This window comes from Lissotriton vulgaris, chromosome 2_1 (genome assembly GCF_964263255.1).
Source record: "Lissotriton vulgaris chromosome 2_1, aLisVul1.2, whole genome shotgun sequence".
Classification (NCBI taxonomy): domain Eukaryota; kingdom Metazoa; phylum Chordata; class Amphibia; order Caudata; family Salamandridae; genus Lissotriton; species Lissotriton vulgaris.
Window position 1 is genome coordinate 1,759,993,361 of NC_141687.1, and position 19,817 is coordinate 1,760,013,177.

Genomic DNA, 19,817 nt, shown 5'->3' on the forward strand with positions numbered 1-19,817 from the left:
AACTCCTTTGGGTATCATTTATGGTGCCCCTTGCAGCACCAGAACATCACTTTTTTGATGATTTGGTGGCAAAACGTGCCCTGGCATATTTACACAGCCACGTAACGCTACTTTACGCGGCTTTTCATGGCCTTGTAAATATGTGCCGTTTTTATGCAGAATACTGCGTGAAAGGGGCGTTCCATGGGTGTTGCTGTGAGTGTTCCCAGGGAACACCCATTCAATCTGAAGCATTCCCATATTTACGAGAAATCGTAAACCTGGGAATGCGTCAGAATCTAACGCCATCGCAGGGGTGGCGTTATGGAGGCCCAAAGAAGAGAAATGTTTTCTCCTCATTTTCTCCTTTATCTATGTGCGCTGCAGAATCCAGCACACAGAGAAAGAGGAAATCGCCTGAATTTATTAATTTTGTGCAGGAAGGTATTCTTTACCGCACAAAATCAATCAGCCCCGCAATTCAGGCACACTTGCACAATAGTGCAAAGGTGCCTGCGTTGGCCCATAGCAGCCCATTGTGCGCCGGCATTAGGTAAAAGGACAGGAATGCACTGTATCACATAGATACAACACAATCCTGTACTGTGATTCTGGGCAAACCACTTAATATCTCCATGCCTATGAAAAATGAATGTATCCGAAACAGGTGCTCATGAAAATCGCAACTTTGGATTGAGTTTGCGCTATGGGCACCAGTATTGATGATTAAGTGCCGGTGCTGAGAACCGGAAACCACTGGTTCAAATTAAGCGCTGAGTCCCCTTGCCAGGACTACGGACTGTCCAGTGGAGGCCGCGCCAGCTAGGACTGGCTTGTCCTCGGCAGCTGGGCAGTCTCTTGGCCGTATTTCTTCTTTCAGACCTGTAAGTTGCGCTTGTTTTCTTTCAATGCTCCTCTACATTTAAAGAATGCCACAAGCCACTGATTATAGGTTTTTAATGTAATCTTTAATAGCAAAGCCCAGGAAAACTGCACAGAGTAATTGAGTTCAAATAAACCGCAAGACCTTATCAAATCCAAACCAAAAAATAGAACTCGCCTCAGAAATATTCCGGCATAAAAACTCAAATATGATAACTACATTACATTACAGAGTTTCTGAACAAACATGAACGGGGACCGCTGTTCTCTCCTTCACTCCCAAATGGTTGTTCTACTAAACCATCACTCGATTGGTGGAAAAGTAAGACATGCTAAAGCTACAAGACATTACAGGATTTTTGGAGAAGTGCAGAGCAACAACTAACAAATTGGCATAACTTTTTCGCCAAAGGCCAAGCTGCGCCGCTCCCGTCGTCGCTCCTTCCGTTTTCTTATCTCCTATTGACAAGAGCTGCATCCACATGTTTCCACCGGGAAGTAGGTGTGGAATGAAACTATCCCATCTGAGCTTTCGAGTACCATCGTCATTATGCTGCTTTTCAGAACTCCGCAGCAATTGCATTTGGTCTCGTCGTCGCTGCTCGTAGCACGAAAATGAATAAATAAATAGATAAAAGGATTCGTGAGATAAGACATTTTTTTGAAACAAATTTCACATTTAAAAAAATCTTTTTATGAACGTGATAGGGTTATAACAGTCTCTTTAGAAAATAACCAGATTTTCTGTCAATTGGCATAAAACAAACACAGGTATCTGATCTACGGAAGTCGAATGTTACAAGCAGCTGATAGCAAGTAGGAGGTTACTGTCAATACCTTGCAGTACTGAATTACATCAAAGGGAATACATCAATCACTCTTAATACAGGTTTAAATGTATAGTATTCTTTTTCTTGTCCAGTTCCCCCCTCCCCCCCACCCCATATTTCCCTCACAAAATAGCCTCTGCTCCTCTTCAATCACCACGTTACAGGTTGCCTTTGATTTTCCTTTATTTCATTCATTTATTTAATTTCAATTATTTTCAGTATACACATTTTTTCCCGACACACACACACAACGCACGCACGCACGCATGCACACATATATATATATATATATATATATATATATATATATATATATATATATATATATATATATATATATATATATCGCCACAAATTTGCCTGAAGGAAGAATTCTACTCGCACTCACGGGTATCATTGTTGATTTATTCAGGCAGCAGCGTTTCTTGTAACAAGCTCAACAACCCTTTGTTGAGTTTGTTACAAGAAACGTTGCTGCCTGAATAAATCAACAACGATTTCACCTGTGAGTGCGACTAGAATTCTTCCTTCAGGCAAATTAGTGGCAATTTTAAAACGGCTGGGCTCCGCCGTATCTACAGAACCACACCATCGAGAGAGCGCTGTGTGCCTGAAAGGGAGACACTTTAAGGAAATAAATACATATATATGTATTACCTACTGGCGGTCTCCAGTAGGTAGTTATAGTTAGGACCTACTTTCCATAGGAAATCTACAACATTCTGTTTGGAATAACTTTGGCGTCTGTGGACGAATCTTTGTGAATTTCTCCAAGAAAATGGCCTGCTTGGTTCCGCTCCTTCTCTGAAAGTTTGGGGGTGATTTGTCAAGCGGGGGCCAAGAAAAAAGGGGGTCCAAAAACTTGTTTTCCCCATACAATTTTCCATTGGGACCTTTAGCCAGGGCTACAGCCCGAACGGCTGAACGGAATTACACAAAATTTGGCAGAGAGGTAGAGTTCTGTTTGCAGATTGTGCTTTTTGTTAAATGGTGTAAATCTGTTCAGTAGTTTCTGAGAAAATTGCAAGTAAAATCATAGCGATATCTAGAGACGGAGTTCAGCACGCGTACGGAAATCTGTTCAATTACGAGCGCGAGCTGCATGCTGATTGGCTGTGAACTGTCTGTCAAAACTCGAAACCAGGAAGCGCTGGCGGCCATCTTGTGCCTCGCTAGAACCAAGTCACAAGAAAACAGTAAAGCAAAGTTGAGAAATAAGGGAAGGGGGTAGGCTAGAAACATTCTGACACTCTAGGCTTGCTCAGGGGGTCGTACATGGATGTTTAGGCTCTATTTTTTTAAAGGAAAATCGAGGCATACGCGTTTGGAAAGACGTACAATTACGAGCAAGAGCTGCATGCTGATTGGTGGTCAATGCTCCAAAACAGGAAATGTTGTCAGCCATCTTGTTTGTCGCGAGAGCGGAGTCACAAGAAAACAGTAAAACAAAGTTGAGATATAAGGAAAGGGGCAGGGTAGAAACATTCTGACGATATAGTCTTGGTCAGGAGGGTGGTACATGAATCTTTAGGCTCAATTATTATTAAAAAAAAAAAATGGCGGGGTACTCGTGCAGTACTTGTACGCGGTGGAAAAGATGAAAAAAAAGTAGAAGTCTGTTTTGTTTATTAGGTCGGGGGGGGGAATTACGGGGGCAATTTTTAGAGCTATATTTCTATGACAGTATGTAAAACTTTCAGGTTTTTTTTGCTGCATCAGTTGTACTGTCTACGCATGCGCAGCCTTGTTTGCAAGTGCACTTTTTTTCTTTTTCTTCAAATTCTCCCAGCAAACCTCTCCTGATTTTAGGTATTAAATTTGCCGCTTTGTTTTCCCGGGTCATGTGTGTTATCCGGTGCTATACTTTTGTAATATATTAATAAAGATATTGTATGTATATTTATTTTAAATGTAGTATTGAGGCGCCAAACGTTGATTACATACTCTGTACAACCGCCATTTTAGTAGCTTTCCTTCATTATTTTTATTATACCTGTTACTTTCATTTTACCCTGCGTATATTTTCTCTGTGATCGATGAGATTTGGTGCCACAGATACCACGGTGTTTGTCCTTGGCCTTCGATCTTATCAGAGTTGGTCACACGTATACCTAGAAACTAATTTGAAGGATGTAAGGCACAGGCATTACAACACGTGTTGGTCAACAAAAAACATTATTAAGGTTATGTATTTATCATGTGTGGTAAATGCATACTAGTTGTAAAAGCATGTGTGGAAAAGCGATATGCCTGCTAATGGTTTTGTGGTGACGATCACGCGTGCTTATGAACCGGGTCTGGGCGTGGTGGAGTCTAGGGTACCAGGCGGAGGGGCACGCAGCTGCACTCATACAATATAGAAGTAATATATGATTTTTAAAACTTAAAAAAAAAATATTCCATAATTATCCTAGATTAAGTCTTCTGATAGTATGTTCATTAAATACATGAATATATGTTTTTAAACAATTAAAAACATTCACGTCTTTTTTGTACGGGGTGCCGTACATGACGTCACACGGAAGCTTTGATGCGACGCGTAACCTCGAAGCGTATTTGTCGCGTATGCTGAGAATGATTAGCAGTATAAACTACGGTGCAATCACTCTCACTGTCAAATCAGAGCACAGGGCGCACTATGAGAATGGTTAGAAGTGGTCACTCATTGGAGATCCAATTCAGGTGTGTGGCTTATCCACAGAATAATAACGTTGGGCCATATTATCAAGCCCCAGTGATAATTATCGCTAAGCGCACTTAGTTCTAGGATAATTATCGCCGGGTAGCGTGGATTTTTATCACTGAGATAGCGTGCTATTAGCAACGCTTATCTCAGAAGTGATACAAATCCTCGCGCTAACTGCCAAATGAGAGATTATCGCTGGAAAACCAACGATAATCTCTCAAAGTTTGGGGTTAGCTTGATGATAGGGGCTCACAAACCTAGCCATGATATCCACCTTCCATAAGATATCATGGCTAAGTCAGGAAAATACCAGGTGTAAAAAAAGCAGCGCTAACCGCGGTTAGCGCTGCTTTTTTTATCACTAACTGGGTTAGCGATATCCTTGATAATAGGAGAAATGTCGCTTAACAACATTTCTCCTATTATTTTTCTCTGGAACGCCCCCTTTGCATCTCATTAGAGATGCAAGGGGAAGCGTAGAGAAAAAGGGTGCTAATATGCGAATTTGCATGTTAGCAACCTGTTGCTGATAGGGAGATCATTTTATCTCCGCTTTCTTGGCTTTTAAAGCCAAAAAAGCAGAGATAAATCCCTTGATAATATGCCCCGTTATTTTTTAACCTGGTTAAGTTTGAGGTTTGCATGAAATACTATACTATAGGCAGATATGGATGTTTTGGCAGCGCTTATGTCCATGAAGCATGGTTATTACCATTTACATATAGGTGCCTGAGGGAGGGAAAAGAAGTCTATGTGAATGGCGAGGATTGCACAATAGTACCAGATCACTCCTTAATTTGTAGACACATACAATTGAATGGCTCTTGTATACAAGATGCGCCTGATTTGGACTGAGTTTTGAAAGGTAGTCCACCACCTGCTATCATTACAACATTCAGTTTACTGGAAACGTGAGTTATTTACTTTGAAATAATGGAGATTGTTGTGCAATGTTAGCAGGCATCGCTTACATGATTACGGTAACTGAGCGTGTGTTAACTCCTCTGCATGGGAAGCTGGATGTTTCCATCTGGCAGTCGATTTCGACCTTGAAAGCAGAGTCAACCAAATGAGTCATATAAGAGCGCTATTGTCTCAAAAAGAGGTCGCTTTTATATCTGGTACAGAAACATTTGTCCTTTATGTAGAAAACACCCGCACAGAAGTGCATGATTTATTAAATACAGACATGCTCTTGAATTTTGGGGAGTTAATTTAGAGTATCTTTAATGTGTCCTTGACTACGGGGTTACCTTACTTTTTTAAAGTTAGAAGCAGTGGCCTTGTGACTTCTGTAGAAAGTATATTTGGTGTCTTTTTGGGATTTTTTCATTCGATTTTTTCCAGCATCTTTGGTGGATTGCGCTTAATACTCGCATTAGTTGCCGGTGTGCTTTTATTAATTTGTTTACATAAATATGGATGCACATCCTGCAGCAGACGATAATATGTCCCGGCTGTTGCTGCTCCGCAACTGAATGCTTAGTTACTATGGAGCTCTGCCTCTTGCAACGTTGAGTGCAGCTTATGGATTTTCGTTTCGATTTTTCTTTTTCACATGCGTTCAACCCGTGTTTCATTGCCTGAGCTGCGATTTCGACTGGGCCCTGGATTTGTGTCCCTGCAATACGGTGTCCCCCAACGCGGATTATGACCAGTTGATGAGCCCCTTAGTGGTTCATAACTTGCTCTGTTCTGGCGGCGGGATTATGGCCTTAGTAGCGACACATGGACTAATGGGACGTTGGAATGTTTTTGCAGCAGCGCTTGAGTTCTTGGCATGCAGTTACATTGAAGATGACCCAAGTTTTCCTCCGATGGTGATAGAGGCTCCGGTTGTTGAGCAACATGTATGTTCATTCTCACTATTGATTTGGATGGCTGAAATGTTTTCAGATGAGAACAATGACTTCCTCTTGGAGGCTGTTGCTACATACTGTGCTTACACGCTGTTGGATTAAGACTTTGATTTTTCTACGTATTCTTTAATATTTAGTTACTGTTTTCTATCAAAGAGCGAATAACTTTTTTGTGGAAATGTGAACTTGACTCTGCTTTTTATGCTTGGACCTAATTCGCCCACGTTTATATCACGTGCTTTGATCAAGAAAGGGTGCCGTGGGGCTGAGCGTTGCACTCATAGCTTGTTAAGTTAGCATGGGTTTATTAGAAGCTTACACGCTATTTTTGCTTTCCTGCTCTGCTTTGCACTCGACACGTACTTGTGATATTGTTTAGAGAAGGCTGAATATTTTGCTTTATATGAGAATAATTTGGAATGCTAGATTTGTAAACTGCCTCGCTAGTTTTGTGTGTATAGTGAGAGCATGGAACATCAAGGTTATCTTGAATACTGTGTCTGTTATTCAGAATGATCCTCGCATGTTCGAGCCATAATACATATGGAGCTGTGGGCACCTCCGATACTTGCGCGTTTCATAATCCATTGTGGAGGAAAAGTTACACACAGTTGGAGAACATTCGTATCTTGACAGTTTGTGGAGCACTGAATGTGATCCACCACTGCTGAGTACCAGAGGTATGGGTGTGCCCATGTAATCCTATGAGACTTTCAGTAGTTATAAAGTAATCTGCTAGGTAGGGAGGGTGAAATGTAGGTATATTTAAAATTTGTTTACCTTTAGCATTATAGGATGCTTTTTCCATTTGTTTTTCATAGAATAGTAACAATGCTGACAACCTTGTTTCTGATAATATGTTTGGTTGTATTTTCTAAGGTCTGTGCATGAGATTATGGCGTTAGAAATAAACATTTCAAAGTTGCGCTTGTCTTTATTTACATCTTGTTTTTGACTGGTGTAAGAGTATATTGAAAGAGTGTTTTTGTTATCCACTTTACTTCATGTAATCTAATTTGCATGTTCTGGGTTGACTAGTCATTGGTGTTTTTGCTCTAGGGTGAAGAACCAATGAGTCACTGATTGCTAGTTTGGTAGGGAGTTTGTGTAGTAAGGTGGGTTTTGGTACACCGTAATTCACTGAGGTCCTAAGTCTTTATGCACAGTTTTGTGTATGAGCAGAATTCCTGGAACAGTAGTCACAACAAAAAGGCTTGATAAAGGGCTTGCACTTTGAATATGAATATAAAATAGAAGAATAGTTGATAATCACAGCTAAGGAATGCAGCAATTAGATGTGTGTATGTGTGGATGATGTGTAGATTGAGTAGAAGATGAAAACCGTGAAAAATTGGAAAGGTTAGAGAGACGCAAACTACCCACTGCATTGTCAGTGAAGTGGATTTTCAGGTCATTACACAGATAGGGTGTTGGATTCCGCAGTGGGAGCAAGAGAAACTAGTACAACAACTAAGGAAGAAAGCTAGTGCATAAAGTACACACAGTTGGGCAGATTTACGAGGTCGTGGGAAAAATGATGCAAAAGTGGCGCAAGGGGCTTGTAAACCTGCCGCAGTGTGTGGTAGAAAAGACGCAAGAAAGGACAGAAGTGTGCAAATTACCCACTGCTATTCACGGGTAGTAGTTACCAAGAAGGCTGAATAAAGGGCCTGCACTTTGAATTTGAATTAAAGAAGAATAATTGATAAGCTTGGGCAAGAATGGCAGCAAGTAGGTGTGTGTATTTGTGGTTGTTGTGTTGATTGAGTGGAAGATGACTAAGGTGAAAAATTAGAGAGGTTGCAGAGATGCAAACTTTCCATTTCTTCGTAAAGGAAGTGGGTGTTTAGTTTTCCAGTGCATATATATACACTGAAAAAAACATAGGTTTCAGGCACGTTATAGTTAGGAATTAGCATTTAAAAAACCTTAGAAATTCACTGAAAAAAACACAGGTTTCAGCCACGTTATAGTTAGGAATTAGCATTTAAAAAACCTTAGAAATTTACTGAACAAACCATAGGTTTCACCCATGTTATAGTTAGCTGGAAATTTCTCTCATACAAAACTGTTGAAATTCCCCGTTATAGTTAGTTCAGCTAACTATAACTCGCGCGCCCGCAATGCACTGCTCACATATTGCATCACTCAGGACATGGTCAGTGACATCACTCATCACATCACTGATGACATCTCAAATGACATCACTGAGGACCTCACAGATAACATCATCCTTGTGAAAGAGTGGCAGCCCTTCTCTCACCCTAATATAACCTTTGATACATACATTCCAAAATAGAAACTAAAATGTTTAAAAAAATTGAGATACCAATACCAGTTACAACAACCTATTAGGTAATTCCAACATCTACATACACATCCACTCATTCAGCAACAGTTCTATATAGTCACTCATACATGTACTCACTCATCATATGTACTCATACATCTATACATCCGGTTACACACCGATACTCATCCATAGAGTTACTCACACACATACTCACACATGCAAATAAACTATCAAACATCCATTTACTTGCATATACAGCTATACATATACTACTTCACTTACTTCTACAGACACGTACACATACTTATTCTCTTAAACAATCACTTATAGAAACACATACTTATTTATACAGGAACTCCTCCAATCTTTCACTCTCACATATACTCACTTATATACATCAATACTCACATATACTAGTTTAAAACATATGTAGTTACTCATAAAGATACTATTGAGACAGTGATTCACTCACTAACACACCCATACACACACTCATCCACCCATACAGTCCTGCACACATTCTGTCTTCAAAACACATACAAACAGTGACAGTCATTCATGTATGTGTGCGCTAAGTAATACCCCCCAGGAGAAGTGACGGGCAGGAGAGGTGACGGGGTAGAAGCAGTGACTAGGCAGGAGCAGTAACCGGGCAGGAGCGGTGGAGAGACAGGAGCGGTGGAAAGACAGGAGCAGTGAACGGACAGGAGCGGTGAACGGACAGGAGAGGTGAACGGACAGGAGCGGTGAACAAAAAAACAATGGATTTAGGGCCAGATCTCTGTACTGGGGTGAATGTATGACATTGTTTTGCATTCTGTCCATCAGTTTTTCTTTTTGCTTTTGTCACCCCAAGTGGGTCGGGTATGCCAATACGTGGGTCCCGTGCTCTGCATGCCACTGAAATCAAGCTATCCTGGCTGATGAAGGGTGAAACCCCATAACCGGTCCTGGGATGCTTGTCAGATATGGACACCAACCTATGAAGTTGGGCCCGGTTCGATCTCGGTTGACAACAGGACAGTGCAAGAGAGGTGAGGGAATGGCCTGCTTACGTGGAGTGGGCAATGGATGTGGCTGCATTGGGGAATGATTGCACATGTGTGGGAGGGCAGGAACCATGGAGGGAGTGGCATGAGCGTCTTTTCGAAGTGGGTAGTGTATTTATTTATCTTTGCGGTACATAAGTAGTGGAGACATGAAACACAGTAAAAGCTGAATTTCACAGAAAACCGCCTGGAAGGTCAATTTAATAGTCATTACTTGTTTCTGATATTACTTTGTCAAGACCTGTCATCTGAATTAAGTTTTTTGCATCTTATGATGTTATACTATAAACATAGTCTCGCTCTCTAATTTGTCGCCAACTCACTAACTGGAAGGCCCAAGTCATGTAAAATCCGTCTATTTTGTGTTGTCCTTAAAATCCTGGTGTGAAGAAGGAACAGTTATTTAACGTACTTTATTTATTTATTTATTTATTTATGCAATTTTATATAGCGCGGACTTTACCCGAAGGTGTCAGAGCGCTTCACAATAGGAACAGAAAAGATACAAACTGAGAACATTACACGAGCAACAGATTGCAGAGGCATACGTTACGTTACATACGGTAAAGTGATAATTGTGAGCAACCAAGAATACATGAGGTAGTAAAAATTGTGAGAAACCAAAAATACATGAGGTAGACAAGGTAATTGTGACACTTGTGAGCAAACAAAATACATGAGGCAGTAAAAATGTGGGCTACCAAAAATACATGAGGTGGTAAAAAGTGCACAGGAGGAAAAAGTGACAAGTGTGGCTAAAAGGACAGAAAGAAACCGCCCTAGAGCAGCCAGCTAGGCAACATAGAGTGAGGTCTTCAGTCCTGAGATCCCAGCCCAGGCAAAAAGCTAAATGAACAGGACCTAGCAATTTAATTAACAGGCAAGCTACTGGGTTTAAAAATTACATGTTATGTATGTTCTTACTGCCTGTTCTGTAATTCTCTGCTGAGGAGTGCTCTCATTGCTTGAAGTAAAATTGTAGTCCTTCTTCTGTTTTTGTGAAATGTCCCCGTTTTTGGCTTTAAAATTCTGGTCACCCTAATTATAAAACAAGATTACTAGTCCCAGACTTCAAAGGAGACAAAAACGTGGACTGGAGCATTGCATCAGACAATGGACCTAGGAAACTTGACAGCTAAATGTGAAAGGCTGCGCCAGAGGCTTAAGTTGGTAACCATTTACACGCTTGAAGCTGTCAGTCATTGACAGGATTCAAGAGTGTAAAATTGTTAAGTGTAACCTTTCACTCACTTTGCCCCTGAAGCAGAACTCTCCTTATGAGAAAGTATCAAGAAAATTATTAAAGTTTATTACACTTCAAAAAAATATTTTAATATAAAATATTAATGTACAATATTTATATATCCATACTAATATTATAAAGAGAGAGCCCAAACCTTTGAGGCCGGTAATCTCAGGAACCACAGCACTAATCACAACACCCAATACAGCATTGGAAAGGACAGTTGCAGCAGATGGACATAGGCTATACAGCTGGCCACCATATAAATTAGAAGGGTAAAAGAAAGTTAGGGGCAAAGTAGTCCCTTGTGGGCGTTCTGCTCGGGCGTTCTGCTGGGGGCGTGCGCATACAGCGATAAACTAAAGCCTTCAAAGTACTTTATTGTGGGTGTGTGCGTTGTGCTGGGGGCGTGGCCATACAACGATGGGCGCGGCATTCGCTACGTATTACAATGGCATTCCGAAAATAAAACCCTTCACAGTACTTCCTTATGGGCGTGTGCGTTGTGCTGGGGGTGTCGCCATACAGCAATGACAAAAGAGTGTTCCTGTATTAATTGGGTACAAAAGTAAAGGAGCACAAGAAACCAACAAAGCCCATTAGGTTTGTTATGAAAGCCCTCACTCACCGACCTGGTCGGTGACTTGCTTCATCATCGGGCCCCACTGGGTGTGACCGAATGTCACCCCAGTGTGCTGCAACGCCAGATTTGCTGCGGAGCTGGTAGTGTGAAGATGTGAGGGCTATGTGGTGAGTTATGTGAACAGAGTGAGGTGGTGAGTTAAAATTGCCTTGAATGTATCAAAAATTGTTTTAATATATGATCATCAAGGGCAAGGTTAAAAAATGTGTTGGTAAGCAAGGCCAACTAATTGGATGGTCTGCTTCCAATAACATCAAGTGAAGAAGTGATTGGTCAACATGTTTCAGCCGGTATGGTATAATTAACCTGGCATTCGTCAGGACCTAGAGTGAATAAACCCCGGCGGTATGGGCACGCTACGGCCCACCCTACCAAAGGACTTGAAAGTAAAAAAGTGTCTGTGAAGTGCAACAAAAAGGGGGGGCGTCACCAGCCAAAAAAAGGCGGGACGCACACACCCTCTTGGTCTCTGAATAAGAGACAAAAATTAAAAGCACCTGTGGAGGTAAAAGGTACAGACAAACATAGAGAGCCAGGTTAATTATACCATACCGGCTGAAACATGTTGACCAATCACTTCTTCACTTAATGTTATTGGAACAATTTTTGATACATACAAGGCAATTTTAACTCACCACCTCACTCTGTTCACATAACTCACCACATAGCCCTCACATCTTCACACTACCAGCTCCGCAGCAAATCTGGCGTTGCAGCACACTGGGGTGACATTCGGTCACACCCAGTGGGGCCCGATGATGAAGCAAGTCACCGACCAGGTCGGTGAGTGAGGGCTTTCATAACAAACCTAATGGGCTTTGTTGGTTTCTTGTGCTCCTTTACTTTTGTACCCAATTAATACAGGAACACTCTTTTGTTGTTGTTTTCTAGTAACCTTGGGGACTAAGAGTGTTTACTACTCTCCCTACCTCTCTTCTTGTTGATTTGCCATACAGCAATGGTCACGGCATTCAAGAGGCATTCGGAAAAAATGGTGCTCAGAAATCCGGTAAAACAAGCGTTCACAGGGCTCCGTTGTGGGCATGTGGGGGCGTGGCCATACAGCAATGTTTGCGGTATTCAACGGGCAATCGGCAAAAAAAATATCAAGGAAAACAAGCTTTCACAGGACGTGTGGGCGTGTGCGTAGGGCTGGGGGCGTCTGCAGAGAGCGATGGGCGCGCCTCAAACCAAGTTGGATTTCACCCCTTGCGCCAAGCCTTCAGGGGGCGACTACCTTTACAATAACACTGGGCGGTGCTTTTGGCAATTTGCGGCCCGTTCGCCGTTGACGCCAATGTGAGTCGTGGAACTGACAACACAGCGGGCAAACACGTCGGCTGGAGCAGCCACACACCAGAACATATTGCTACACTGATCACGCGGGGGCTGAGGAGAGTGACCGTACCAGCGGCGATAACAAAAAATAGACAGACAGTTATTTCACACACGCGCAGCGTCGCACGTACGCGACCACGCACAAAAACTCTCAAGGGGCTGCGGACAGTAAATCAGGGAAGCAGAGGGGCATTCAAGTAAGACAAATTTATTTCCATACTAAAACCATTGCTAACTTGCTTTTTTTTATACCCGGACAACGTCGGGACGGGCTGCTAGTATTAATGTAAAACGTAGAATATTAAAACAAAATGTTAGAGTACATTAACTTAAATCTGTATTTAAGAATTAAGATATTTGTATTTAAAATCCTATATGCATGTTCCAAAATCACAATAAAAATGATTTCGAAATAAAACCCATCTTTTTTTTTTTTTTGTGGAGGACATTTTTTTGTTTTTTAATTAAAAATTGAAATCATGTGTATATAAAAATATCTTTCAGTTAAAACACAGTTTCCGGTACATCAGTTTAAATCTATAGGAGCAGTTAGCGGCAATTCATCTTAAATATCTTGTATAGATAAAAATCATCGTAATTAAGAATTAATCAGTAATTATCACAAAAAAACAGAAGATAAAGGAGAATGACAGTATTTATGACTTTCTAGCATCCCTCCAGCTTTTAAGAGGGACCCAGATATTCTGCCCCAGCTCCCTCGTCCTCCTTCCCCGTCGGGAGTATAAAGCGGCTTCGATGTTATGAATGCCTAGTAGTCTGGATAACCACATCTAGAATGAGGGTGCTTTGGAGTCCTTCCAGCATGCAACCAACAATATTTTTAAGACTGAAACACAGATAAATACAAAAGCTTCCTCATCTTTTTTCAATTTTAGCTTAGCATCTAATCTAAATGTCATCAGGACCAGGGACAGGGTAATTTTTGTCCCTAGCAGCCCCTCCAGAATTTTTCCATTTCCGAGGTAAGCTTTTTCAAAGTGTTGCAGTCATAAAGCATGTGAACTAAATTAGCCGCTCCCCCCAGACACCTGGGGCACCTGTCATCGTCTCTTTTCCCCCACTCAAAAAGCTTAGCTGGGGTGTAGTACAGCTTAAATAGTGTTTTATAATGTTGTGCCCTTAGGTTTGAGGACCGGAATAAACTGCTTGCCATCTGCAGCGCTCTATCCAGACCCACATCCGGGTCCCTGAGTTTAACCGCCCACAAGGCCTGAACCGTTTCCATATCATCTTGCCATGTGTCGGAGAGGGCCCCATAGATCATGCCGAGCATGGTCCCCCCACCCAAGACATAGTCAAGGATCTTGATTCTTCCACCTGGGTTAAGTCGGGGTCTAATGACCATCAGTGTTTGGTGTATTTGCATGAACTTAAAGCTATGTTTCGCTTTCAGTCCATATTTCCGTTGCAGTTCAGCAAAACCCATCAGGGCAGTGCCATCCCATACATCCCCTATTCTACGAATTCCTAATAATTCCCAAGCTGACCCCCCTCCATCACAACTCAGATACGGGAAAAGTTTGGAGTTCCATAAGGATGTGTAATAATTAAATTTCAAGATTCCTAATGACTCCTTGACCTCTTTCCACACCCACCATGCATTATCCAATACCTTGTATCTTTTTTTATTGTAGTATCGCCAATCTGTGTTGCCTAGCAATAACCCCACTGCCTCCTTCCCCACCAGTAGTTCGTAAGTAGTGGGTGGGAGGATGCTCCCTGGAAGCCTGTTAATATATATTGGGGTGCTGCCCAACAGTATCGCCATTTGACTAAACAAAGAAGCTAATAGGTAACACCTAATGTTAGGGGCGCCTAAACCACCTCCTTCCTGTGGTAGCGCTAGGTATTTTAATGAGCGTCTTGTCTTTCCATACTGCCACAAGAAATTACTTATCGTTGTCCCAATGGATTTAAGCACATTCTCCCCCACCATTAGCGGAATTGACCGGAACTTGAAAAGATATAAAAATCTCGGCAACATAGTCATCTTTAGAACATTAGTTCTTCCTATTAATGAAAGATGGATGGTATCTATCCCTTTTAACTCCGAGGTGACTGAGTCTATCAATGGTTCATAATTCTCTTTAACTATAGACTCCATTGATGGGCTGATTTTAACCCCCAGATAGGTTGCCGAGTCTGTATATCTACTATCCCGTTTAATGATGTTGCTTGTACATACTATCTGGGTCTTGTTTACATTCAGTAGATAACCTGAGCATCGGCCGAACTCTGCGGTATTGCCTCCAGATCAAGCATTTCAGCATCGGGCTCTGAAGTTAGGACTGCCAGGTCAACCGCATAGGCTAACAGCTTGGTCTCAAAATCCCTAAAATATCACTGGTTTGATACCCCCGCTTCCCAAAATCCTTCTTATTGATGAATCTATATATAAAGCAAAGAGGATTGGGAAGCAGGGGCACCCTTGCCGAGTCCCCCGGGAAATGATAATTCTATCTGAAGCTCCTCCCATTAGCTGTATGCTTGCGTACGGGTCCACATACATTGCCTTTATTGCCTTAATTATTTTAGGGCCTAAGCCCCTCCGATCCAATACCCCCCACAGATATACCCAGGTAACACGGTCAAAGGCTTTTTCGTCATCGAGAAGGATCATGGCGATCCGACCCCCCGAGATAGCAAGAGCATCAAACAAGGTAATTACGCGTCTTATATGGTCTGTTGTACCCCTACCCGGGATAAACCCATGCTGCCAAGGGGAGACCAGTCTGCCAATGACCCCTCCCAGCCTATTAGCCATGACCTTGGCGTATATTTTCGTATCTGCATTTATAAGGGATATCGGACAGGAGCAAGATGGCGCCCGCTTAGTGGACGCTAGCGGAGCTCGAAGGTAGTGGTCCGGGTGTAACAATGTGGCTGGTGTGAAAGTAGTACCACTTTTCTCCCCCGCTCTGATTCCTGATTTCCTGTTCCGATTCTTGCTTTCTGTGCTGCTACCCTCCCGCTCTGGATGCTGTTCTGCGGCAGGCGCCTACGAACGCACCACCATGGAACGACTCTCCTCGTTCGGCGCTGTGTAACAGCGTATCTGAATCGCTTGCTGCTCCGACTCACCAGCGCCTCTACAATGGCTCTGAAGGTTGCGGCGAGTGGCACACCCACGAGAGCAGCAGCGGCGGCTGCAAGAAGAGCGCAGAGCGAGGTAAATCTGACTTCGAACGAGAACGCCATGGTACCCACTGACAGCTCCCCGGGACAACTCCAAAAACAATGCCCGACAGAATCAAGGAGAGGGAAGGGCGGACCGAATGCAGGTGCCAGCAGGATTAAACCGGCCGGCCTTTCAGTGGTGGAGCTGTTACAGCGGAGTAAAGAAACACCGACCACAGTGAGTACTGTCCCCGGGAACCGGTCTGAGGGGAATCCTGGTGAAGCGGATGGAGCGGGTGATCAGGTGGATGCTGGCGGAAGTCCCGAAATAGCGACTAACGCAGTCACTGCAACCCAGGATAATGTAGCATGTACGGGCATATCTTGGGATGGTATAAAAAAGGGGACCCATCAACAGGAATTAATGCGGGAACAAATTAATGAAAATAATCAGACACCCACAAGTATTTTATCCTCTAATCTACACAGTAATTGTTTGATTGGAAAAGGAGAGCCACCCAGCAGTAACGCAACACAGGAACTTATTAGGTCCCCTACAACACTCAAAGAGGCTGCAAGTCAACTGGGTCACGTAAAAGAAGTTGATACCATGGTGGAGAAAGACGGCGGGGAAGAGGAGAAAGATCAGAGCGACTACTTTTTCTCTCTGACAGAAGAAGCAGAGTGGTCTGAGGATGCATTAAGCACGTCGCAGGGGGCTAGCAGCTTAGAATCGGATTTGGAGCAGAGTGATGAGGATTTACCCTCAACAACAAAAAATGGCCCAGGGCGTCTAGGCAAAGAGGATAAACGGAGAAAAGATCTTTCCTGAGATTGTTCAGCAAATACCCCATTGTCAGGAACTGGCGATAAACCCTCTACTGCTGCAAAACCCGAAGGACCCTCCACACTGGAGACCATTCATCAGGCTATACTGGCCCACAGAGAGGAGGCACGACATGATAGCAGGAAAACCCAGACAGGGATGCGGAAAATGCAGTGAGTGGTTCGTAAACTATCTAAGGCATTTTCTAATATGGGGGAAAGAGTCGCAAATTTGGAGGAAAGGGTATGGGCGCTGAAAATGAAACAGTAAAAGCAGTAACGATGGTGGAGGCCCATGATGCCCAGATAAAGGACATTCAATGGAAGTTGGAGGAATCCGAGAACAGACAAAGAAGGAACAACCTAAAGGGCCCATTATGATGTCGGGCGGATCGCCTCCTCCATGGTGGCGGTGGCGATCCGCCCGACAGAAATGTCCGCCCACCACCCTTTTCCCCCCAGCCACATTACAATGGCGGGGGGGACCGCAGCGGTGGCAAACACCGCCCGTCACTTTTCCGCCCCGGTCGCCTTGCGGCCGGGGCGGAAAACGAGTAAGATGCAGGCGGTGTCTGTCAGACACCACCCGCAATATTACCATAGGCATTGTCAGATGCCTTTCCGCGGCGGCGCTGCCGCCACGGAAAGGCATGCGGTCTTCACTCTGGGGGCCCCCTGCGGGCCCCCAGAGTGAAGTACAGGTGGGGGGTGCACATGGGGGGTACCTGTGGTACCCCCCTTCATTTTCATTTGCAAAGCGGCAGGCACCGCGCGGTGCCTGCCGCTTTGCAAATGAAAATGTGAAAGTGCATTTTCAGCATTGTGGCGGGCGGTGCAGAGAGCACCGCCCGCCACAATGCTGAAAATACAGGATGTGCCCGCCACTGTGGCGGGCACATCCTAATGGCACCCCCGGGAACCCCGCCCTTATGGCGGGCGGTCCCGATTTACGATAGGATGACGGGCGGGCAAAGTCCGCCCGTCATCCTAATGGACCCAAGAGTTCTTGGGTGCAGGAAGGAGTGGAGGGGTCCGACGTCAGGAACTATATAATCAGCCTGTTTTCTTCTGCCTTCCCAGAACTATCGAATTGGAACTGGGCATCCAAGATACAAAGGGCACACTGTATCCCTTTCAAACAATGCTACCAGTGAAGGAAGGAGACAAACCACCGGCTATCCTGGTCTTTTTTGGAAATGTTCTTTGGGGGCAATCCATTTCGGATAAGGCAAGACCGGATGCCAGGAGAACAAGTGGTAAGGTATCTTTCTTTGTAAGGCCGGACTTCTGCCACATCACGGTAGAGAGACGTTGGAGACTTAGACAGATGCTGAAGCTGTTTCAGGATAAGAAGATCCAGGCATTCGTGGTTAATCCTGCGCAACTGAAAATCATTAATCAGGGGGTTACCCATTACTTTTCCTCGGAGATCAAGACAAAGGAGTATCTGGACTCCCTGGGTTAAATCATTGATCTGAGCCGTGGGCCGTGGGTCGAAGTTTGAAAGATGGGGGTGGGGTTCAGAGGCGGGTTTATTTCTTTTTTTTTTAGAGGATTTATACACCGGATATTGAGGCCAGAATTTGTGTTGGTTTCTCTTTCAATAGGACCTGTTACCTTCTAGGACCGCGCTCATCATATGCACAGACCTAGGTCTGAGCGCTCCCAGGGAGGGGTAGGTAGCTTTCAGAGAGGGGGGGTTGGGAATGGGGGTTCACAGGGCAGGTGGCAGTAGAGTGGAGGTTTTGGGGACTTTTGGGGGTGAGTTGGGAGGGGGGATGGGGGTTAAAAAAGAGAAAATTATTTGAATCATGTGCATTGATGTTAGAATCCTAATGTTTGAAGGGTCAGCCTTTAGGAAAAAGGTATCATGAGGAAGCTCAGGATTTGCACGATGAATATAGGGGGGATGAATGACGGGCTAAAAAGGCAGAAATTAGGGCATTTTGTAGCATTGAATAATCTAGGTGCTATTTGTATTCAAGAAACACATCTGCCCTGCTCTAAGAAAAATCTGCTAAATCTCAAAGGTTTTGAGCTTGTGGGGTGTTCGATGCAAACTTCCACGATTAGGGGGGTGGCCATATTAATTAAAAGTAATCTTGGAGGATGCAAACGCTCCCTCTCGGACGTTTGGGGTAGATGGGCCATAGCGGAATTAAATATAGGAATTTCCCTTTGTACAATCTACGGCTCAAACCAAGATGATGCGGATATATTCGATAGATTGGAGCTAGAACTACTTAACTGGCCACACCCACTGTTAGTCTGTGGGGATTTCAATATCTCCGCGGACTTTACTGGAAGAATGAACAACACTAGTTATGTCAGCCGCAAACCTAAGGTGTGTAGAGCTGTGTCAGCATTAATTAACACACATAACTTGCTGGATGTCTGGGGTTATAAGGAACCACAGAACCCAGGTTCCACCTTCTTCTCATGCCCCTTTAAAAAATATACTAAGCTTGACTAACATATCCCAAACGGAGGCAGGAAGGATAGGCATTCGTAAAATGCCCAAAACAATCTCCGACCATAGCCCACTGATCTTAATGTCTGAAAAAAATAACTTAATCTCCCCGCCATATAAATGGACGTTTGAGAGGAGACTATTAGCTAATCCCGAATTTGTGAACCATTTTAAGAATTGGGCACAGGGTGGTTATTTCGATGCAAATAGGTACAGTACCTCCCGTAACAGCGTTTGGGATGCTTTTAAGGCAGCACTAAGAGGGGAGACTATTAGCTTTGAAGCCTGTCAAAGGAAAAAAGTACGCTGGATTCATGAATCCCTCAGGGATCAGTTAATTCAGGGAGAAGAACAACACTTAAGAGATATTGCGCAGGGGAAAGATACAAATTAAATCTTAAGTAAGATCTTAGCATTGAAGGCGGAAATCTACAAGGCAGATGCCCAGAAAAGTGCTGATGATTATCAGACCTTTAAGGGGAAAATGTATGAGACAGCGGAACAGGCCGGCAAATTATTGGCTTGCGGATTAGGCAAGGGGTCAGTAAAAATCACAAAGCCAAAATTCAGGTGGGCAACCAG

The 19,817-nt window shown here is 43.5% G+C and overlaps 1 protein-coding gene across 1 annotated transcript in view; it reads right to left on the reverse strand.

The window, feature by feature from the left end:
• Window positions 1-929: 929 nt before the first annotated feature.
• Window positions 930-19,817, reverse strand: part of LOC147733250 (mucin-2-like) — a 596,915-nt gene continuing 578,027 nt past the window's right edge. The window contains exon 42 of the mRNA XM_086958940.1: window positions 930-1,459. Coding sequence (XP_086815066.1) covers window positions 1,321-1,459 — 139 coding nt within the window. The 3' untranslated portion in view covers window positions 930-1,320. The remainder of the gene's footprint in view (window positions 1,460-19,817) is intronic.